Source organism: Megalops cyprinoides, chromosome 13 (assembly GCF_013368585.1).
Source record: "Megalops cyprinoides isolate fMegCyp1 chromosome 13, fMegCyp1.pri, whole genome shotgun sequence".
Lineage (NCBI taxonomy): Eukaryota > Metazoa > Chordata > Actinopteri > Elopiformes > Megalopidae > Megalops > Megalops cyprinoides.
The window spans coordinates 32,790,001-32,814,452 of record NC_050595.1 but is presented as its reverse complement, the minus strand read 5'-3'; the positions used below and the strand labels follow the sequence as shown (position 1 = coordinate 32,814,452).

Sequence of the window (24,452 nt, the reverse complement as noted above, 5' to 3'; positions counted from 1 at the left end):
TGGCCCAGGCCTCTCTGCCGCATTGGACTCAGCTTCTATTAGCGCTGTCCTGTCATTCTGCTTCGGGAAGCGTGAGGTAAGCATGTCGGTATTCCAATTCAAGCCAACAATCCCAATACCCTCCCTCAAATTCCGAGCGCAGCGCAGTAGCCAGCCAGGCGTTTCACTCATCAGTGTTTCCCACAGGTCTGAAATATACTTGTGACGGTAGCCGGTGGAAAGGGCCGGCATTACCTGCCTGCACTAATATGGTCTACTACATGTGAAAAACAACAAATATGTGTGATCTTTAACACAATATTTTGATTTATTGAATATTTCTATTGATTTCACATGTAATTATTGAGGCTTATGCATTTATTTATTGCCATTTCATGCTAACGTTGGCTGTGGTGCCTGTTACCTGTGGTGCTTTGCGTCTCTCTTCCTCACACCATATTCTCTTAAAATATTTTTGAATATTCATATCTGCTGAGTAAATGCATGAAACCAAACCATTACACATTTTTTTAAAATATAGCTTAGCTTTATCTGGTCCGTGCTTGTAAAACATCCACCACGTCCGTGTCTTCTGATGTAATACCAGAGAACATCTCTCTCTGTTTCTCTGCAGAGCATGTGCGATTGTCAGTAGACCCCTCTCATGATAGCAGAACGAACAGGTACGGGAGGGGTAGAGCAAGGGGAGATTTCCTACTGGTTAACTGATCGAGGATGGCGTTGTTTTCTCGGACCGATAAAAGAATAAAAATAAAAAATACTAAAACGGGTCGCCAAATATACATTGGCAGCCATTAATATACCTGGGCAGCCCGCCCAAATAAAGTCTATGTGTGGGAAACACTGCTCATGACCTGTTCATTCCAAACTAGTACAGGGACGGGGGTGGAACAGATGCGCCTTTCTTGTCCCCTCTCGCTTCCTCCCCATGATTAACGCTCTCTCGGTACTATAGGAACCAGGACCCCATCGACTTGCTCACTTCCTCTCACAATGCGCACTGTGAAAGCAGCATGTCAAGGGCCAGCTTTCAAACCCATGTAATGCGCTCCATTAGATTTCTACAGTACCACGCAACTGTGTCACCCACACAGTAAATAGTCTGCTTGACTCTCCCCCGCCCCTGCAGCTTCCTAACCCAGTGTGTCAAGACAATGCTCTGCAGTCGTTAAGTAAATATCACTGTGTTTGTTGACAACCCTGATGCACAGGTCAAATGTCCAACTCTCATCAGCCCAGCCCTGGAGCTGTTCTGGGCTCACAGCAGCCTCAGGTGTATTGGGCCTTCAAGCTAAACCCCCCCCCCCCCAAAAAAACAGCTTACGTGTTATTGCATAGGTTTCACTGACTTCATCGCTTGCACTTGGGACAAAAATGATATACTTCTCAGTGATGATCTGATTATGAGTGAAAATATGAGGCCAGGATATGACATGTGCTCCCAGGAACAAATATCTCCAGCTTGGCTAGCTATTTTGCACCAAGCCCTCATGGGCTGAAAAAGGCAGGGGAAGTACAGGCCTCAGATAGAAATTCCAAATTGTAACATCACAGCGCGCTGCCTATCACCACGCTCTCCCACAGAGTGCGTGCACTGCAGATGAATGGGAGAGGAGTCCTTCTGTTTTCAAACTTCCTGACCGTGCAGCAGTCCCCATGGGTCTGCTGCAGTTGCTCCTTTTTGCCTCCTCCCTGAAGGGCTAGAGACATCGGGGTGGAGTATGAGTGCAGGAGGGGGGTGCAGTATGAGATGCGGTGGGGGCAGGGGGATACGTGACTTGTCCCTGACGGTAATTCCTCCCTCCCTGTGAGATGATTTCCTATAGCCTTCCAACGCTCTGACACCAGGCTCTTCCGAGTGCTCAGAGCCTGCACAAGACCTGGCTTGCAGAGGCCCAGGAGGCCAAAAACAGGGAGTGGGGGAAGGGGAGCAGGGACACGTTTTTCTTCTTCAGGAATACACCCTCTCTCCCAGCGACAGCCACATACTAGCCGCTGTGTGGGAGAGTCCTGTAAACATGTTAGAGCCGTGGCTGCTCCTGACACGTCAGATCATTGCGCTGCCGTTTTTACAACGTTTCCAAAATGTCGGGAGAACGTCAAGCCCCCCTCTGAAGTGAGAATCTGCTGATGGAGGTACAGGGAGGGGGGAGGCTTGAGCTATAAATAATTTCTGCTGTGTGGGACAGTACTGGACCCACGGCTGCCATGGCAGCCAGAAGCGGTCAGCAAAGTGCCGGTTACTCCTCCTGGCCGCAGCCATCATGACCCCATCCCATGGGTGTCATCCCACACCGCTGAGGACCTTTCCTTCTGCCTCCCTCAAAGGCTTGATGACAGATTTAAGTGAACAGGCTGGGGACGCACACACAGAGTAATAAATGTAGGGGTCAACAAAAATCGTGAATAGAGCTGAACATTGAACATCAAGATAATAAGAGTAGGAATACTCCCAATTCTGAATATGCAGGAGGCTGGAACACTGCATTCAAAGCAAAAATGCAGAAAAAAAAGAAATTTACAGTAACCCAAGCATAACAGAAGCTCTATTCTGTAAAATGGTTCAAAAGGTCCACTTATCAGTCCTGGACTGCCTTGCAATTAACCAGGACCTAAGGCCTAAGTTTCCTAGGGATGGGATGTTACAGTTCCTCTGTGGCCTCTCCACGATGGTCTGTCACTACCCCAGCTTACTACATTAGAACATGCATTTCAGCCATGCGCTATCACAAGCGAAACATTTCTGCTGACTCTAATTTATGAATTTCAGTGAAGGGTCCATCTGCTCTCTCCCTTCTCAGCATGCCTCTGCTAGTCGCTTCACATGACCCTATGTATCTTCATTTGTTTATATGCTCACCACTAACAAGATTAGCATTTATATGTTTACCATTAACAGAAATAAGCACCAGCAGATACATACTGAACATGTGGGACAGCACAAAGTCCCAATGGTTCAGGGCAATCTCCGGGTGGTCCCCTGTCCTGGTTCTGTCACCCAGGCTCCACAGACAGGGAACCACGGGGTTAAGCTTCCCTCGTTGGAAGGAGCCAGATTTACAAGCCTATAGTCGGAGCTAGTGGCAGGACTGGAGGGACCATGACAGATCAGAGTCCTGATTGGCCAGCTCAGCAATAATGCAGGGAGATGCGGTTAGGCTAATCCCAGCCCACTGTGTGCCAGGCTCTGCTACTTGCCACTCAGTGCCCCCCAGTACCCACCCAAGCAGGCCAAGGTAAAGTCAGTGCTGCTGGTGTTCGGGGTATATCTGTGTGTTTTTAATGTGGCTCTGTGCGGTCTGTCCTCCCCGTTCAAGTGCAGATTCAGCAAGTGGGGGCCAGTGAGTGAACAAAATGTCGCTGGTGCCTGCCACAGCATGATAAGGCCTCACCTGCGACCAGAGGGGGGTTCTCCAGATTGATATGGGTCCAGGATGGAATGCAGGGACAGTGGCACTATGGACAGGCGTGAAATCTCTTGGTGCTGAGCTGGCCCATCAGCAAGGAAAGACACAGGGACAACCGCTACCTCCTGCTCCACCACCTTAACACAGCTCTCACACATATGCACGTGCACACACTCACTCACACACACATACATACACCTCTTGGTAATATGAAACTAACCAGGGCTCGTTGTCACCCTGGGCCCCCTGATGGAGCTCTGTGGGAGGGGACACATACCCCAGTGTTACTCAGAGCATGAGGCAAGATTCACTGACCACTGTGCAGAGCTGCTAAATGCTGCCTCTCTAGGAAAGAAAGGCTGTTTCAGAGGATGGTTGTGCTCTGAGAGAGGTTGTAATGGAGTCTGGTCAGAGATGGGAGTCAATAGCAGGGATTGAACAAGAGGGAGAAGCTGCAGGAGGGACAGGGTCCCATCTAAAGCAGGAAAGGTATCAGCTTTACCACTTTGGCAGGGAGGCATGATTTATCAATCTGAAGAGCAGCAAATGGTGGGAAAGATACTGGGGGGAACAAGGGCTCTGTCTACATCTGCCTGGTCTGTAAAGTCATGGGCGTAAGGGAGTGGATTACTACCTGATCATACTCCAGCGCTCCAGGGTACAGCGGCCATCCCAGGAACAGCTCTGCAATCACACAGCCCAGCGACCACATGTCTATGGCTTCACAAAACGGCAACCCCAAAATGATCTCTGGCGCTCTGCAGGGAGGAAAAACAAGAGATGTAGTTAGCATGATATTCATGATAAACACTGGCATTACTGCTGCCATACGTAACAAGAGCTGGATCGGGGCTTTGTTCACACCTTGTGTGCGGTGGAAAAATGTGAGTACAGATAGTGTAGGAACAAGCACTGATCTTTCTGGGTCATTTTGCACCTGTTTTGTCCTGAATTTCCCACAATCCCTTTTAATGTGATATACTGATGGAGGAAGTATCCCTATGGACTAAGGAGTTCCAACCATGACATCTGCCCTGAAGAGGAAGTTCTTTTAACAGACGAGTATCCACAAGCAGCCAATGGGCAGCTGTTGTTTTGATGACAGAGGGACTGAATCGCGGGTGCCATTGTGCTGCTCACTCGACTGTGCACTTGGTTTCCTCACAACAGCACAAGCAGGGGCTAACAGGAACATGTCCATATTGCACTCTCCCTCTCATGTTACATGCTAGCAGTTCCACAGGTAAATCGGTGCTCAGGCGCCACCTGGGACGATTTACACAATGGGTATCTTGGAAACAAATGAAACCCCCACAGGTTATCTCTGCATACAGGAAAACTTGTAACTATCTTGCTGGGGCACTTTACCACCAGCCATCATGGTCCTCTGACATCATTCACATTCAACTACACTACACAAAGCAGACAGACCCTTAGCTGGTAGGAAACAAACCACCTATTAGAGCAGCGTTTCCCAACCCTGCTCCTGAAGGCACACCGTCCTGCATATCTTCTATCTATCCCTGCTCTACCTACCTGACTGAACTCATCAGTGGCACTTTTGATTAGCTGAGCACACCTGATTTAGTCAAGCAGGAAGGATACATAGAAGATATGCAGGACAGTGTGCCTCCAGGAGCAGGGTTGGGAAACACAGTATTAGAGCAACATACAAAAAGTGATACCCACACAACAATAAACATTTGATTCTGAACCTAAGACTGATTTCAAACTCAAATCTAGATTTTAAAAACCCTGTGGTATTAGTCAGACATAAACATAACGAGCCCTATGCAACAGGCTCTATGCATGTGTGAGGGGACTGAAACCCCACGTCCAAAGACGTATGACAAACACATTCCAAAGCTGTCATGAGTATTTATAACTGGGTATTGAAATGGCCTGCCTATCTCACGCGGACGTTGAGGGCTTATTTTTGGCCATGTTCCATAACTGCATGAATGTTTGGCGTGCCATGCAGAGAGCAAACTGGCTTTTCCGGGTGTCTGTTGCAGGGGACTGTCATCCGCACATCAGTGGCTATTTACATGCCCTCCCGTCAAATACTTAAATGTTACACTATGGAATTTCTGAAACGTTTTAAAACTTGCATCACGTGCTACCTTGTTTTGCTTATCTGCAGCTGACCGTGAATTTGCTATGTTGCCCAGGAAGCGCAAGTGCATTATTGCTGTGTGTTTATCTTTCATTCAAATCTTCTTGTTGCAGGTCAACAAACACGGGCAATGGCTGATAGCAGCAGCAGCAGAGATAGAGGCCCCTGGCAAAAATGTGGCGGGGGGGGGGGGGGGCAACATGTGTATAACCTGGAATGGGGAACCTGGAACCTGGAAAAAAGAATACTTGAGCCTCCACACTGACAAAGACCAGCTTGCCTGTCGCCAGACTGATAAGTGAAACCGTAGATAGACAGATAGATAGATAGCTATTGAAGAATGCAGCTATTGTGTAGGCAGTAGCAACAAACAAGCTATAAAACACAACTTAAAAAGGGTTTTACTGATGGTGTATCTATTATTCTTGATGTTTTATTCTTGAAGTTATGCTAGTTAACAAGACTGCCAGCTAACTCGATCGCCTTCAACAATTCCTTCTGATTTTGATTGGGTTCATCCACTAATGTTGGTTTGTACTGGTTATGCAAGCCCAAATAAACAAAGAGAATCATCGTCCTCATCTGAGTAGACTGCGTTCCCAGGATTCTGATGGGGTGTAAGCTACACACTTTCTACCTTCCAGTTCATATTTGAAGCAAAAATCACATGGTGAAAAAGTAGCACAGTACACCTTTAAAGGAACTGACAGCCCCTCACACCAAAATCCAAACCTGCCTTCACAGGACCGGTAAACCCTTACTCAGCACACCTGGAATTTACATGTTAAGAACGCATGACAGGACACAGTCTTACATAATATCATGAAAAATTTAAAACCGGTTTTAAATACATGTCAGTCCGCTATATGAGGCAGGGAACCCGCGGTTACCTGTTTTACGTTAACAGCACAGGCAGAGGAATGGGACAGCGTGGTGAAGGAGGATTACGCTAAGCCAAAATGCTGAGAACAAACAAAACCCACATTAGAGAATTCAGCCTATTTTTAAGACAGAAATTCCCCTGTGTGGGCTGAGGACTGATGATCCCCTTACCTAGAACAGCAACATGGGAGTGAAGCCACTGGTCACAAGCAGGAAAAAAAAGGAACACGACATTACGACTTCCACATACTGTCCTCATCTATGCTAAAGATTCTCGTCGTTGTTTTAGCGGGTGTGTACACAAACCCGAGCCAGACAGTGGCCTTCTACTCTGCCTCTGTGACTGATTTAAGGTATTCTGTATGAAGGACAGATCTCTAAAGAGCTGATAAGTGTTTGAGGCTAAAGGCAACAGCCACACGAATGCACATCCAAATGCTAAACAATAGGGAGAACTTTCCCTCGTCCCACAAAGCTGTAATGTTCCCAGATAGAGGGTGCTGGGTGCTGTCTGTCTGGTCCTCGGCCTTTGCCTGACCATGTTTTCAGACCTACAGTACAGTCTTCTGTCAGACATAAGCTGCCTATTTTAAGAAGGCTCCACAGTGTAGGGGGGAGCCAGAGGGACAGCAGACCATGTCAGGATTGTAGTCTGTGCTGCCTTGAAAAGACTTCAATATGGTTCTGGGCCTGGAGGAGCAATGACCCTCATTGCAGGCTGCCTTATCCCAAGTAAGTCAGGCATCATTTCTGACAAACTTCTACATGATAACCCAAAAGTTCACTATGACCAAAGTCGAACAACATTCTTTGTGCTCAAAGAGACAAATTCTTAAACCGAGACACAGGAACAACTCGAGGCGGCCTGCTGCTGTCATGGAGGAGTTGAAGTCCAGCTAATGTGCCCCCCTGAAACACTGCAATGGCCAAAAGGAACACCAACCTCAACAGCCACTCTCCACCCCTCTCATGCAGCTCATTAAAAAGCAAGGGGTGAAGGAAAAGCAGGAAACAAGCTCATGGGGGGAAAGAGAGATTAGTAAAACAAACTGAAAGAGAAATCTTCAAACCGCCTACAGCTGGGCCTGACCACAAACAAACTTCCCAATGTACCCCCCCCCCCCCCGCCCCAGCAGCTACTTTTTGCACGTAGCTGAGAGGATGCAGCTGAGAGAACACATGCAGCCGTGGCAACAACTCTCAAACCCACCCCATATTGCTTGAGTCTTAAAAGCACACTGAGGGAAAATATAAAGTTTCTTTCAACTCCTAAGCATTAAAAATAGAGCTACTGTGGCTCCTAAAAACACACTCATCTGCAACTGTTTACCAATGGTATTTGTGATTTAGCTATGGTACCTACATATTTTGTGTCTAAAGGATATTTTACTTAGAGAGGTGACAGTTACAGTAAGGAGTGGTGTGTAAAACACTACAGACTACAATGGAGTGTCCTTGGTCTGGAAGCACTGTACGCACTATGAATTTAAAGAAATGAGTACATTTCACAAGATCAGATTAGCTTTCCTGCTAACTCCCAGCTGCAAGGGCACTTAGGGTTGGTTGGGGCCCTCTGTACACAAAACAGTTATACCCAAATGCTCTTTATCAGATGAAGACACAGCCATTAAGACCTCCCTCCACCTACCGAAATCAAAGCTAATTTAAACAAAGGGCTTTTTTGCACATGTAAGAAACAGTGCTCGTGGCTTCTGTAACAGCAGAAAAAAACAGTAAGGGACTCTCTGGGCTTGTGGAGAAAAAATTTCACCTAGTTTCACTCACTTAAATTCATTAAGTTTAATATCCTGAACTGGGGTTGAGAGAGTGAGCCTGCTGGCGGAGCAGAAAAACACCAAACGAGTTACACCCCTGGCCTGTCATGCTCCTGTCGTGAGACATGCCACTGGGTCGACTGATATGGTTTTTTCAAGGCCGATACGATAATGGTTATCTGTGACAAAAAGAGGACGACAACCAATATTTCAGGCCGCTATTTGAATTCTTTTAACACGTTTTTTTTCGGTGTGAAAAGAAATAGGCTGTGACAACATGGACTTAATTACAAACCCTCTTTACTTAGTCATATGTTTTCAGGCATAAGGTTAAATAAAGAGCAAACAGATCAAATGAAAATTCTCTCTCAAAGATAAAAATAAACTGAAAATTGCAATAACTAAAATGACCACATTTGGCATTACAGATTATCTGGGAGGGTCACATTTGAGCTGCAGCGGGTGTGCGAGGGTGTGCACATTCGAATGAAACGGTGTACGCGAGAGAGACAGGGCCTACTAAAAGGGAGCTAATATTGACGTTGTGGGTAAATTTCTCTATGGTCTTATTTTGGCTATGCAGCAGATGCCTATCGCTATAAAAGAAATAAAATAAAATGAAATAAAGTAAGAAATAAAATGAATTGATACATCATTTAGGCTGCATTTTCATCATAAACAGCGCAGATTGTCTGCAGTTTGTGTGCTTACGAAAGCTACAATGTGAGATTGTTTAATTAACAAGGATGGCATTTATCGATTTAAATTACATTAAATGCTCATGACACATCACAGCTTTTGTGAGGTCTGTGTTCTAAACATTATTGTTCATTGCACTCAACCTAACCTAAAGGTTTAATCTCAGTAATTTAAATCGATCTAACTAAATTTAGCTCCGTTTTGTAATTTGAATTTTGTAACACAAGAAAGCTATAATGGGAAACATTTAAGAGAAAGCTTTGGGATTACTTGACACTTAACTGTTAAAACTGCCATCCTTGTTAATTAAACAACCTCATGCTGTAGCTTTTGCAATAGCACACAAACTATTATCAATCTGTGCTGTTTCGCGAGCATAACCATTTACTCTATGCATTGGTGTCAATTATTCTGTGAATTATTTGTTTTATTGTTAATCAAGGAGGATAAAGGAGAACAGGTTGAAAGTAATGATTTAAAGGTAATGTTTCAGCCTCCCCTGTTTCCAGCTCACCAGCTGCCACTGCTGGATACTTACCTTCCATCCTTGTTTCCAGCAGCAGGTCTGAAAAAACGTTTGATTTTCAAGGTCAGATAACGTTGTCTGTCAATGAGGGAATTTTGTGGAATGTTAGCCATACCAATAACAGTTTTTCTGACAGAGGGGATGCGTCTGGATAGTATACACATTCATTGGGAATTTAGCTAAAAATATACCGATGACCGATAATCAAAAATTTGCAAATATCGGCCCCGATTATCTTACGACCAGATAATTGGTCGACCCCTACTTAAAGGTCCCCAATATGTCAGCATACCCATTACATCAACCCGCCTTAGAGTACACAAGTACTCGTTTATCTTCAATATTGCGTTACCCAAAGGTAAATAGTCACTGTTGCTTGGGCCCTGATCTTTCTTTCACTTTCCCTATATCTTTTAAATGGCTAATCTATTTTTCTTACACCATATCAGCAACTGCTGAAAAAGCAACACTAAGAACTGAGTCTACCACTGGCTTGCTTCGTGATAGTCATCTTCTACATATAGGCAGTAATATTCTGAATTTAGAAACCATTTCACGTGTGGAGACAGAGATATATACAATTTCACATACAAGCTCCACCAACTCTTGGAGAGATGGGCATACATAGCCCCCAACACATGCCATTGCAACTGAGAGGATAAGCAGATCCTATTTTATGTGCTACTCTAAGGGCGTACTCACACTAGGCCCGGTTGCCTTGTACTGTGCCTGAGGACGATTGCACCCCCCTCCCCACCCCCCCGCTGGCCTACCCTCACATTGCACTTAAATTTCCAGGCCCGAGCACGCTTATGTCTTCACATTGGGACTTTTTGTGTTGAAGAAAAGCGCTCTCACACAGCACAACAGAGTTCATGATTGTACTTACTTTGTGGCTTATTTGGAGTCGTTTTGGAGTCATTTTACAACGAACATCTTCTATTACTACTTGGATAGTATACTTTTCAATTCACTCGAGAATATCTGGGTTAATAACGGGTCTGGTTCTCACCTTATTGATGAACGTGAATTGTAGTCGGCGAGCAAAGCTCCAAATTCCTCCCTCAATGTCAGCTGCCTCTGTAAAAATCTTCTTATACATACAGCACGATTAACTGAAAATCGCTGCGTTGCATAATCGATGCTAACTGGCTGGGGAGCTAACATTAGCTATCTAGCGATAGATTTGACAAACATAGCTAGTTAGCTAACAGGCTACCTATCTGAACGATTGTTGAAGACTAGCTACTTAAACAGGCTGGCTGTTTCATTTGTGATACCCTGACTAAGCCCCTGACAACAGCAATACTTACTTCGCCACGTAATGTATGGTTAGTTTTACTTTGCTTGCTAGTAATCAAGCTAATGTGGGGATCCACAGAGTTATTTTTAGGTATAGAACCACAGAACTAACCAATCAAAGACCATTTTGGAGTTAGCCAGCTTGTTATATTAAGGAAGTCAGCTAGCTAATCAAATGTTAGTTTAAAGGATTTGTTATGACTGGGCGTGTAATCAACAGATATCCAGCAAACTGTTGCTATAATGGATATATTTGTTAAATGGGACAGTCGCATCATTGACATTATGTTTGAGTTCCGTGCTCGGGCACGGTTGGTGATCACACTGATGCGTACTTTGCTCGAGTCCAACCAAACTGTGCCCGAGCCCACCTCTTCAAGTGGGCCCTTGGACGGTACAGAGTGAACACACTAGTCAAATGAACTGGACTTTGGGGGTCAAACGTGCTCGGGCATGGTACGGATCACCTAGTGTGAGTACACCCTAAGACCCTGCAAGAGAAGAGCAGAGACTCCACCCATTATCTAGGCAGGTTAGACCACTCAGAGAGGAGCTTGCACCTCTTATTCATCCTACTGCCGGTCTGAACTATTAAACCCGCTGGCCGACAGCTGTGCTTTGTGATGTCATCAACCAAAGCAATTATTTGATGCCTTGGTGATTGGCTGGCTTAGGCTTCATTCAGCTTTTTAAGGCCCCATGGATGTTAACAACAATTAGAGCAGGCAATGGAAAATGAATCCCTGAAGACCCACAATACACATCCTGCACAGGAAAGGTTCACTTCATTACCCCACAAAGTACCTCCTGGAGCACACACAGAGCCATCTTGGGGCTGGTGACCAAATCCAAGTGGAAGTACACACTAACTACAAGTTTCACTTGTAAGGAGGGCAAATCAGGGGGGTAATGGGGGTTCAGAATACTGGGCTGGATTTGCACACAGCATTAGACACAATCTCTTGCACCAGCAGACTAGCTTGCATAATTCTACTAGCTAGCTAACTCTAGATAACTAATGTGATGATTTATGAATTACACATGGCCTCCAGCTGTTTCCGTGTAAAGATTCTAAACATAAACAGGCAAATGAAAAACACTGCATAGACAAATACATTGAGTCTACCATCTAGCAACTCTTCAGGGAAAAAAGGAAAATAAAACACAGGTATTAGACAAAACAAGCTCTTTGGCTAAATCAACCTCCCGCCAGGAACAGGGGTGAGCTGGTCAGCCAGGGTATCGACATCTTCCTGCTCTCAGGCACTATTATTCATCAATCACCAATTTCAAAACAAGGTTGCATAAAAGGGAATAAACATTTAAAAGAAGCATGTCTTGAGAGGCAAAGGTTGTCGCATTGCTTGGTGTAGCACTGCTGTTGTACTCTTCAGCAAGATACTTTATCCAAATCACTTCAGTAAATATCCACCTGTATAAATGGATGACATGTCAGGTATGTCTCTCAATTCTGATAAAGGTGCCTGCTTTGGGGGGAAAAAATACGAAATAATGTCAAAAAACCTGACCGACAGGTTTTGATTACTACTGTTTTAGCTTTAGTCTTGCAGTTAGCCTCAACATGACCAATCCTGAAAAGAACACCGGCAATAAGCTTGTCAGTTCTTCAACTGACAGAAGAGTTGCTTGCTCTGCTAGGATTCCTGCTCCAATGACATGACAATCTTTAAAAAAAGGCCTCCTCTACCTTCTCAAGATGGACTCAGTGAGACCTCTACTCTGGCAGAGAGATTTACATTTACATTTACATTTATTCATTTGGCAGATGCTTTTATCCAAAGCGACTTACAAAGGTTATAGCTCTTTACTATGTTATCCATTTATACAGCCGGATATTTGATCAATGGTCACAAATACTATGTACAACAATGAGTAGGCCCAGGCTTTCCATACTCTTTGATTACAATATCAACCCTTCACTGGAAAGTAAATCCAAAAAAATCCCGCCTACTGTAGACAGTCTACAGTTGAACCAGAGTGCTTGTTTTTACCATTACTAAAAGCACAAATGTTTCATGAGTTCACAGACATACAGCAAGCTGTAGCAGTACCGCTCTTTGCTGGGACCTGAAGCCCCATGTGACCTAGCGTATTTATCCATGGCAGGACCCACATCCAGCAGGGACAGCACACCATTCACAACTGAATTCCAGCTACTACATAAAGGCCCCAGAGCAGGCCTGCCTTTCCAGAAGCCGCCCGCAGCACACCGACACATTATAATTTGATGTAACGCAGCACTTTTTGGCCTTGTGAGCAACTATTTCCAGCATTAAAATACACAAGGCCTTTCACCACAGAGCTTTCTATTAACTCTTCAGCACAGAAAAAATGGTCTGTCACGTCATGTGTTATTTTCCCTGAGTGCCTGTAACCGAAGCTTACAACTAACAGCAGGAGTGCTGTACACAAACCACTCATACCTGAAACTGTGGTACATCTTCTCCCCTTATCCATCCATACCTGTGCAATGATCCAAACCAGATTATTAGGAAGGAACAAGGAACAACAACCATTTTTGCAAGTGTAAATACAAACCATTATTATAGCCAGATAATAATCCTCTGTATGGAGTACTTAACATTCTCAGAAGATATGTGGTTTGCTACTTGAGTCCAGGACTAAGCAGGGCACTCTCGCTCAATGTAAAGTGCGATTTACATCATGTTGTTGCCATAGATCAGGTGAGACCTTGACCTCTCTATTTGTCAAGTTGCGGGAATGTAAGGATCCACACCAGTGTCAAATTATGAAAAATTAAGACCTTCCAGTATTGCATCATATGGAGCTGCACGACTCATTGCCTTTAAATAAACTCAAATAGATGGTCTAGTGTTCCTGAGCAGTTCCCTTCCTGGTACCTTCCAGATTCTGGATGGACATCATGGAGATTTTGTTCTCCACACTATGACAAACTACATATAAGCTGGACTTGTCACACACACACTGACTGTGACTTTGGTTGAGTTTTGTATGCTCAAATCATTAAAAAAAATCTGACCTAAGTGTTACTACTGGGAATGAAAGACTGGAAAGAATGATACATGCACACACTTGACCTGCCCAAGAGAAGACCTCCCAAACGGTACTCAGAACAAGGTCACTGGCTTCTTCTGTTAATCATTAGCAGGGCTCCAGACTAACTTTTCCACTGGTAGCACTGATGCTACCAACGTTCTCAGTTGGTCGCACCCGCACATGATTTGGTCGCACCTTTTTTGGTACAGCATGGTATTAATCAATGACCTTGCATGCTGAAGAATAATTTGCATACCCTAGTTTTGCATTGATGTAAAGATTGACAGTGACTCGAGACTTGATATTTGTAAAATATTTTAATCTGAACATTAAGCCTCCCTCGTACCATAACCACGGGTACTGCGTTAGCCATTGTGGTTGAAAGTAGTGAAAACTATGAGAAGCTTAATAACGCTAATGAAAACATAACGAACCATGTAACATAACACGCGCTACATAAGTTACATGTGAAAGGGTTAAAATAATTAGCTGTTTTGCGTGTTTCATCATCAGTGCATGTGTGCAGGTAGGGAGAGACCGACTGAACCAGTGAAGAAGAAAACTTTACCTTCTTACTTTTCTTACTTTCAACCACAATGGCTAATATAACCATGCTGGAGGGGCACCAAAACAGCCTAATGATCATCATACACTCGCATGAATGCGACCACAAGAAATTTTAACTTGGACACTCTCAAAAAATGGTCACATATGCGGGCATATTTGCAATTCGCACTGGCGCGTAGTTATAAAATTTAGTCGCACTGTCTCCAAAAATGGTCGCAAAATGCGACTAAATGGTCACAGTCTGGAGCCCTGAAATTTAGAAAGAACACAACTGGGCCTCCTGTGCCATTAATGGTGTATTGAACATGTATTGAAAGTGTAGCAGCTTTCACTCAATTCCACCAAGAGACGCTGCAAACTGAGGACCCTGTGGTACAGACATGGCTGTCCCCTTGCTAAAGCAACTCAATTGGCAGACTAATTAAACAAAAAGACATCCAGCCAACATTATTAAGGCATGGCACACTTGTGACCATGTGACAATCATTAATGTGATAATTATGAAACAGGTTTTAATCATGGAGCAATAGGCCATTACACAATTGATTACTCCAAACCTAGTGTGTTCTGTGTGGGCACACCAATTTTTTTCTTCCTCTTTTATTTTAAACATATTGATTGGCTCTGTCTGAAAGAGCAATTCCCCTTATTTTCAAGAGTACCACAGAGCTTACTACAGAGCAAGGGTAATTTATCACATAACTCCAACCAAGAGATTTAACCAATAAAATCAGGAAGAAGACTTATCAAGGGAGTTAAATAAAATGACATCATCTTGCAGTCTGATATTTTTCTATTGTTCCCTTTTTTCAGAGAGTGGATGCTGCCTACTTAAGAGACAGCAAGACAATATTTACTATACAGACAACCCTCATCCTCAACAGATGAAAGTGTGCTCTCTCCAGCTCTATTCATCAGACGGTCAGTCAGGTCATTGTGATTGTGGTCACCCAAAGAAGAGCCCTAAGGATCTTGGGATCGATTCACTCAGTGTGCGAGTGTCACCATGGCAACAAGGTATATCAGGATCTCCTGAGTTGCTCTTCTGCGAAATGAAACCTGAGAATGATGTCTGGTGCTTGGCTGGAAATGGAGAGGAAGCTGTGACTACACACGCTCACACTGGTTGGGGGGGGGGGGGGTATCCTCTATGTTATACAACCCTACAGTACAGAAGGGTGAGCTTTGTCCAGGCCGATAACCCATCATTGCTCACACCATGTTCTTGCGGGGTCAGGAAGCAGCTACACTGCAGGCTAAGGCTGGATGTAAGGTTACATATCAGATTACATCACAACAAATGAGTTACCATAGCCACTGGCATTGTGTGGAGCTTGTACTACTAGCCATGTTAGCCAGACAAGACTTGGAATCTTACACAATACCTGTAATCGTAAACTGGTTTCAAGTATCACACAGTTCAGTCCAATCAATTCACAGCTCATACTGTCCAAAACAATGGCTGAAGTTTTCAGGCACAAAGGAGTTGTATGTAAAGCACTGGAGATTTCTAGTGACTTATTAAAAATCTATATAACTAAATCAATGACCTGAAAAATGTTATCAATTTATGTAAAGAGAGCGTAAGAAGACCATAGGGTATGGTTGCAGCTCTGACTTTAAAGCTATGCAGAAGGTGCTGGACAGAAGTGACTGCAATTCCATATGACTCAAAACTAAAAGTGTCTGAACAGAGATATCGGCACTCGTCACAGATGCAGGCTGTCGCTTTGGCTGGGAATGACTGAAACCACATACCCACACGGTTTTGAGGACAGAAGAGCACAGCGCATCGCAACCAGGCTCAAGAGGTCAGTCAGGACATTGTGTGTTCCTGTTCATGACAGATCCTATTTACAAGACACAGCATTCACACAAAGACTGACACAGCTTAGAAGTGGGTACCGGTGTGATTTAGTGATCAGAAGAAGGGTTTGTAAGTGAAAGGCTGCCCTTTTCACCCTTGGGCAAGGTACTTAACCCACAATTGCCTCATTAAATATCCAGCTGCATATAAATGGTTACAATTGTAACCTGGAGAACAGCATCTGCTAAATGAAAATAATGTAATGTAAAGTACATCCCAGGGGAGGGATAGTGTGTGGAGAGGATCTGCCTGTTTCTCACGCTTGCGTTTCCTGTTCTAAACCCAGTTAGAACTTTTTTCTAAAATGTTCCCCAGCCAGCTGACACGCACTGGGATGAAGGCTCCGAAACAATGTTACCCTTCTGTCTGGCACCACAGGGACATCAAAAAAGGAGCTAATTGGCGTTCCCTCGCACCCCATCATAATGACATCTTCTCCAGGCAGTTCATTACCACCAAAGTCCGGCCAAATATGTGGGCCTCACCAAGTGGAAAAATAGGCCTCTAATCCGGCAGCATCGTGGGATACTCAGGGGCCTGGCTATTAGAACCTCTCTTTTGTGTAGAGGCCCAGGGCTCTGTCCATAATGGTAGTGGATGGCAGCATTGAGGTAGGGTCTCAACACCTCTGGCAGAACCAATGGCAGCAAAATAAAGCTAGCTCTGGAGTGCTGTTGAGTTTCCTTCTCTGTGACAAGAGGAAAACAGCAGAGGCCCTATAATGGCTGTTTTATGAGGAAAGGCCACAGGTCCGGACTGTTCCCCCAACCTGTTTTCCAAGAGCTTACAGTGGCTTGAAAAATGGCTTTCCTAATCAGGAGTGATGTATATTAATTGGCCTGAAGGAAGTAATAGTGGAAAGATGTTTGGTCTTAGTCACAGAAAGTGCGCTAAATGGAAAACTCTGGACTGCCACAACAGATCAAGGGAGATATTCGTCGAAATAATGAATAAAAAAACCCAGAGAATCTGGGCACTTACACAAGCACAGTACAAAAGAGGGAAGAATAAACAGAGATCAGTTACCAGACTGAATAACAGGGGCTTGTCAAATTCCATGATCAAGGGGAGGATGAAACCCTCAAAGATCCTCCAGCCATCACAGAAACAGGCATCCAAGGATCCTCAGCACTGTCACCATAGACATCTACAGCTGCTACACAGACATGAATGGGAGCTTGCTGACCACAAAAAGAAAACCCTCACAGTTGCATAATGCCATACTATTTTTACAGTGGCAAAAGCACAAAGCAAATGTCAACCCTATTGTCTGGCAGTGTCACAGGCAGGTATAGACTGGATGGATCTGCAGCCGGGGTTTCAAAAGCTGCCTGGCTGCAGGGGCATGCCCTATGTCTTGCTCTTTCTAGAGTTTTAAAAAGGTTTCAGAAGTGCACTGCGGGCAATGGAAAAACCCTGGTGTGGAAAAAGTGTGCATCTTCAAAGACTCATCCAGGACTGCAAACACATTTGTCAGTGCCTCCTTTGAGTCCTCCCTGGGTGGACGTCTCCCCTCTAGATTTTCGCTGACCGCTTAGCTGACAGCTGAACATTGCGCAGCACTTTCTTGGCAAAAAGAGATGCTCAAGTCTACAAAAAAGGAGCTTGCATAAACAGCAAAAGGAGTTACAGTAGCAGCGCGCGAAAGTCTGTCACATGAAGCTTCAACTCTCCTAACACCCATCCCTCTCAATTTTTTGTCCTCTGTAAAAGTAATATGAATTATTAGAAATTGTTCCCTTTGGTTCTGTAACATAAACAAACTAGTATGCCAACAGAGCTGATCAAGGCCCATTGGAATGGGGGTTGTTTTAGCAAAGGACTGTTAAGTTCCTGGGGAGCCTCTATAATGCCGTAGAGGAGTATTGTGGCTTTCACCTTCTCCCAAAAGGGCTCCTCTTGATTTTGGGATGATGCCAGCTTGTGTACCCTCTCCACCACAAGCGCCAGCCTGGTAATCATTATTCACCATCAGACAGAAAGATATCTATCAATAAGTCACAGATTTACACATTGCTACAATCAAAAACTCCTTATAATATACATTTGTCAAGCCTCAGCACTTATTTGAAGCACTGGTATGAGCATGGACTCCTCAATGGACAATATCTTCATTATCAATAATTTGGCAGGTACTCTTAACTAGAGTCAGAGACTGATCCCGTGGCACGGTATCATCCTCTGAACTGAAACAAAAAAGGAGGGCACTGTACGACTCAGACTTTAAAAAAAGGAGAAGCGGATGGACTCATTGACCTTGTTCTTGGGAAGAGTCCCACAGCAGGGGGAACGGCAGCTCTCAGCAGCACAACATCTGTTGCGGCTGCAGCCGCGCGGAGGACAAAGTCCTGGGAGTGAGCCACAGGCAGGAAGAGCTGCTCCCTGCAAACAAACAGCCGTTTTAACGGGAGAGCTGCTGATATGTCAGAATATATTACAGGCCGAAAAGATCAAAAGACGAGACCATCGAGGTGGGGGGTGGCCTGAAGGTCCATTTTGCCTACGCGCACGCTCCCCTCCCCCCCAGTACACTGTACATGAATGCAATGTCAAAGCTACTCCAGCACAAAACAGCTGGGGCAAACAAAATCGGGAGCATGCCACATTTGTTCCAGGGGGACACAAATGGTTATTGATCCTTTATATCATCCCTACAAGCTTCCCCCCTGAATAAAAGACAGAAGAAAGAGGTTCACACAGACTCCAGACCACTGGAGTGCCCATCCATTATATGGCATCACAACTGCTTACAGTCAAAGGAGTTAAATACAACTGACCAACTGGCTCAAACTGCTGTCCCACACTGTCGCTACCATTTGACAGTTTACATCACATGTGAAAGATGACATCACCACAGGCACACAGAGCACTCCATCTTCAGAGGACCACAAGACCAGTACCAAAGACCCCATTCAAATGGAGGCACATCCAGTTACACAGGAAGAGCTGCATTAAACACAATCAGCATGACAAAATGGTGCATGCTGACTAAAGGAGCCTGACGTCAATTTCTGCAGAACATAGGTTTACAAGCTTTCTCTTCAGGTTGGGAGAGCCTGGGTCTCATCTCTTTGCAGGCTGCTAGATGCCAGTGGCTTGTTACGCAACCACACTGTAAATACCCATTTCTTTGGCAATTTCTTTGGCACCACAGAGACCGAATTGCATTACCCAAGAACTCTGACAAGAGCTCTGACATGATGTAAGTTCTTTTGGGCCTATGACACAATCCTCCCCTCAACATACAGAAATGTAGAGATGCTTGACTAAATATTTCACATGTGACATCTTCACAGTTTTTGTCTGAAATAAGTTAAGTCAAAACGAGGCAGATTCTAGCCTGCAAAATGAAGAGGTTTAAGAAAGAGAGCCATCCAAGCCCGGAGGAGGAGTCCATGTCTGGATCTGATTCAGGAAATATCTTGGAAAACCTTTCAAGTCTGTCGAGGAGTGAGAGAACAGCATGTCGACCACCCTTCTAACATAACTCTGTTGTGCAGTCAGGCAAACTGTGCGAGTGGTAGTAATGAAATATTCTCCTTGAATGCCCATGGGAACAACAGACATATTCTCACACTATTGTAATAATAAACAGCATTCTTAGGTTTAAAGAGTCTATGCAGTTCAGCTGCAAGGCAACTAGCAGTACTGATTTTCTCAGTTAAGATCTGGGTCTAAATGACTAACAACAGGTAAAATACCCTGCAGCAGAGGACCACAGGGAATGGAATGACGTGAACCATGCCGGGACACCCCAACCCTAGAACAGCCCAGGAAGGGGTGGAGGGACATACTTCCTTATTGAGTCAGTCTGCTTCTTAATCCCTAGCTCCAACACGTCATGACTGATATGAGATAGAACAAATGCATTTAATGAGTGATTGGGAGTGATATATAGTACTGCGGTTATTCTATGCCGCTCCTTCTTTTACAAGCACACTGGCAACGGGCCATCTCACTGAGCAGACTATAGCCAGCATCTCCCCCCAGCACCATGGCTGGGCTACCCCATCCAGGAAATGCAACCTGCACATCCATCCCGCAACCTAAATTATTCACAGGCTGAAGTGCTGGCTCTACAGTGAAATGTTACGGAAGTTCAATCCTGACGCCACCAAGCCCAGAGCACAACCACGATCCAACTAAAGCAGCCCAGAGCAGGGACAAACACCATGCTTCACAGGAGGCGGGGAAAGAAAACTCCGCCCCTGCTTTACACACCCTTTCCCTTCATCATGACAGGGTTCCTTTATCGTCACAGACGTAAATCGGTTCTGAGATATTTTTGGCTCAATGGAGCATTCCAGACCATCTCACGTCTCACCGGGTGCTGTACTTCACATCAAAGCCTGGGAAACGAAGGCAGAGGAAAGATGTGGTTTCTAATCCCTTGGCCCTCTCGGGTTAGTGGAAAAGATACGCTGAGCAGCGGGGTGGAGTGGAATTCAAACAGGCTTGGAGTCCGCTGTTCTGTGACAGAGGTGAATGACTGTGCCCTAGCCAAAATCACCCCACAGGACAACAGGACAAGAGTAGACGTGGCCGTCTGGCAGTGTCCCTTTAAAAGCGTGGGGCTAGCTGTGAGTGACAGGTCAAGTGAGAACACAAGGACAGTTGCATGGAACTGGATGACATGGGAATAATAGTTACATAATGCAAGGAAAGGCTTCCAATGTGCCTCTAACATTTGGCTTTGCTCTTTGGAAACAGCTAACATCCAAGCAGACTCAGCGTCTGAGGCTCTTCTTGCTATCTGAGATTACTGTATCTCTTAAGAGGTCAGAAGGACTGAATGAGATTACAGTCATTCCTGGTCAAAATATTACTAGCATAATGACAGAATTCAGCAGTGAAACAGCACTGCTGAGGCATATCGGTCTAAGCGTCTATTAGACCTGCCTCGCGCTTTGACTCTTTTATACCCATTGAACTTAGCGAATTTCTTTCTTTTATCAATTTATCTAAAAACCACCAGCCAACTAGACCCTATACCAACCAGCTTTCTAAAACAGCTACTACCTGCAATTGGCACATCGTTATTAAATCTTATCAACACCTCCCTTACGTCTGGAAATATACCTCAGTCTTTCAAAGTAGCAGTTATCAAGCCTATTCTGAAGAAGCCCAATCTAGATCCCAATGACCTGTTAAACTATAGGCCCATCTTGAATCTTCCATTCCTCTCAAAAATGGAAAAAGCAGTATCAAAGCAACTCTGCATTTTTACATGCTAACAACATTTTGGAAGTTTTTCAGTCCGGGTTTAGACCTCATCATAGTATGGAAACCGCTCTCCTGAAAGTGCTCAACGATCTTCTACTCTCCTGCGACAATGGCTGTACCGCTCTTCTTGTGCTACTTGACCTGAGTGCTGCCTTTGATACCATCGATCATGGTATCCTCCTCGACCGCCTCGAAAACCTGGTTTGCAAAAGTGGACAGGCTCTATCCTGGTTTAGGTCCTATCTATCAGAATGATATCAGTTTGTCTCCATTAACAATTAATCTTCTGCTCGTTCCAGAGTAAGATATGGTATACCTCAAGGATCTGTGCTTGGGCCTCTGCTTTTCTCATTATACATGTTGCCTCTTGGCGATATCATCCGTTCTCTCCATTGGTTACCCATTAGATACCGGATCGATTTTAAAATACTCTTACTCACATTTAAGGCTTTAAATGGGCTTGCCCCTCCCTATCTTAAGGACCTTCTTCATCCATACCTTCCATAAGGAGCCCTTCGTTCCCAAAATGCCGGGCTTCTCGTCATTCCAAGAGTGGGCAAAACTACTATAGGTGGTAGAGCCTTTTCCTATCGAGCCCCTCTCCTGTGGAACAGCTTACCTACCGAGGTTCGGGGAGCTGACTCTCTCTCCACCTTTAAGTCTAGGCTAAAAACATATCTATACAGTAAATCCTTTAGCTGAGGGACATGGCCTGGTGCTGGCGTGGATCATAGAGTCTCTGGTGGACTAAATGGTCATTGCTGTCATGACATGGACTCTCTGCCATGAACTGGTGTTGACTGCCTTAGGGCCGCCCTCATGGAACATGCCGGTTCCTTGCCTCCCGTCCCCTAGTTATGCTGCCATAAAGTTAGTCTGCCGGGGTTTTTTCCTTGTTGCACACTGGCACCTTTTTTCCCTGCCCCTCCTCTCCTGCCTCTTTTCTGTACATTCATGTCATTCTTACCATCCACTAATCATTGTTCTCTATTTGTTTCCTGTCCCTGCTCCGGGCTCCTGCCAAGAGCTGTAGTCCAAGCATCATACCCCGATACCCAGTCCTGCTACTTCGCTGCCCTGCCTATCAAGCTAACTGCGTGCCAAGAACCGGACATTCTCTAGGATACATTTTATAATTACTGTTATTTACTACTTTTTATCAAAACTCAAATGTCTTAAAGTACGTTGTACAATTTCAAGTATTCTATGTAATTCTATCTGCCCAGTGCCGGCCAGAAGCAGATGGGCTCCCCCTCTGAACTGGGTTCTGCTCAAGGTTTCTTCCTGATAGGGAGTTTTTCCTTGCCACTGTTGCCTTAGGCTTGCTCTCAGGGGGTCTCAGGCCTGGGAAAAATGTAAAGCTTTGTGACAACTTGTGTTGTAAAAAGCGCTATACAAATAAAATTGAATTGAATTTAATTGAATTAGGCCTGTACAGGTTTTACCAGAAGCAGATTAGTACATTCTGCCCGTTGGAAGCCTTCAACTTGCTCTTCAACTTGCTTGAAAAGCTCAAAGTGCCATGCATTGGGAGTGCTACATCCATCTCTGCAATACTTTTACTCCAATAGGGTAGACCGGCAGGCACCAAAAATGGAGGATGTGAAAACCTAAAAAAGGAAACATCACTTCTGTTTCACTACTCAAAGCTAATGTGCCAAGTCTAAAGCTGTCTTGTCTCATTTTGCTTCAAAGTCTATTTATAGCACACTCCTGACAGCAGACTTACACAAATTTAGCCAGCTCCAAAGACATAATTTAATGGTCTGATTTAACAAAATGCAAAAGGCATTGGGCTGCTTTACTACAAAGTAGCCCAGAGAAAATGGAGCCAACAAATTTATCAAACAAACCTTCCAGCCCCATTAACACCCATTTTACACTAATTCACCACAATGATGTAGAAAAATTGAAATTTACGAGAGTCTGCTAATGGTTACATCCCTTGAACCACTAGTAAATGTGGTTCCCTGGTTGGGTTTTTTTTTTTTGCTGGTAGAGAGAGTAAAGTCTGTGACACGTGAGGTGTCAGACAGGGAGGGGTCCTGACTGGCGAATGGCTGCCGTCTCCCCCATCCACCGCATCCACAATCTATCATTAAGCTTTCCACTCCAGACCATTTTAGGAGGGACCCTGGTTCAATGTGGCAGGAATTAAAACAGTGCTCGGCCCAAACAAAAACAAAAGCCTTGCAACACATCTGGTTGACATTTAGGGATGCAACCAAAAAAAAATTTACACAAGCACCACTTACAGGAAGGAGCCAGGCCTCACCTCTTTCTCCACTCTCCAGTTAGACTGCTTTCACAGGCACGCACCTCACTGTATCTAGCATAACTTGAAACAGCATGTCGGAAAAGCAAAAATAGAGAATGTGAACATACGTCACACCGTGTTGCATGTTGGGACAGGGGCCCCATCTTGTGAGGAACACGCTCCGTTTACCTGTGCCTGCTACGGTGGCCACCTGCATACCTTTTGTCTTGTTTGGCTAAAAAGTTGTTTAAATCATTCAAATCTGATGAAGGGAAGAGATGCAGAAGGAGAAAGAGAAAGAAAAGGGAACCTACCAGGAGGAATTAAATCGCAATGCCAAGCAACAGTATTTGGACAAACTAATAACGATAAATAACATATATCCATATATGATATGATTTGGCAGCCCAAGGCTGGATTACAGCCCTCCACTCCACTCACATACCCGGACATTGTAAATTATCTTGTTTTTGGACTGAGTGCATACACTATGCGTGAGTTTAAAAGTTATAAATCCCTAGAAGCTCATGAAGTTTTGCAGTGGCTGGGTGCAAGATCTGCTAATTCACAAGCCGGCAAACTGCAAGAACACAGTCATACTTGCAATGGTAAGGTGGCACTCCTCTTTTTGGCCTAATGATTAAACCAAACAAAACTTTCAAAAACATTCAGCAATGTGATTGTTTTATTGAGACATAGGCAGTGGTTTTGATCAGTCACATTATTAATAACAAAGATTTGCTATAATCTTGGACCTCACTCTTACTGCAGCTACCCATGCCATCCGGTGTC

The 24,452-nt window shown here is 44.6% G+C and overlaps 1 protein-coding gene across 3 annotated transcripts in view; it reads right to left on the bottom strand.

Annotated features, from left to right (window-relative positions):
• The window catches only part of LOC118787780 (homeodomain-interacting protein kinase 3-like), a 59,765-nt gene that overhangs the window by 13,654 nt on the left and 21,659 nt on the right, over positions 1-24,452 (bottom strand). For all 3 annotated transcript variants that reach the window (XM_036543458.1, XM_036543459.1, XM_036543460.1), the window contains exon 3: positions 4,042-4,165. In XM_036543458.1, coding sequence (XP_036399351.1) covers positions 4,042-4,165 — 124 coding nt within the window. The remainder of the gene's footprint in view (positions 1-4,041; positions 4,166-24,452) is intronic.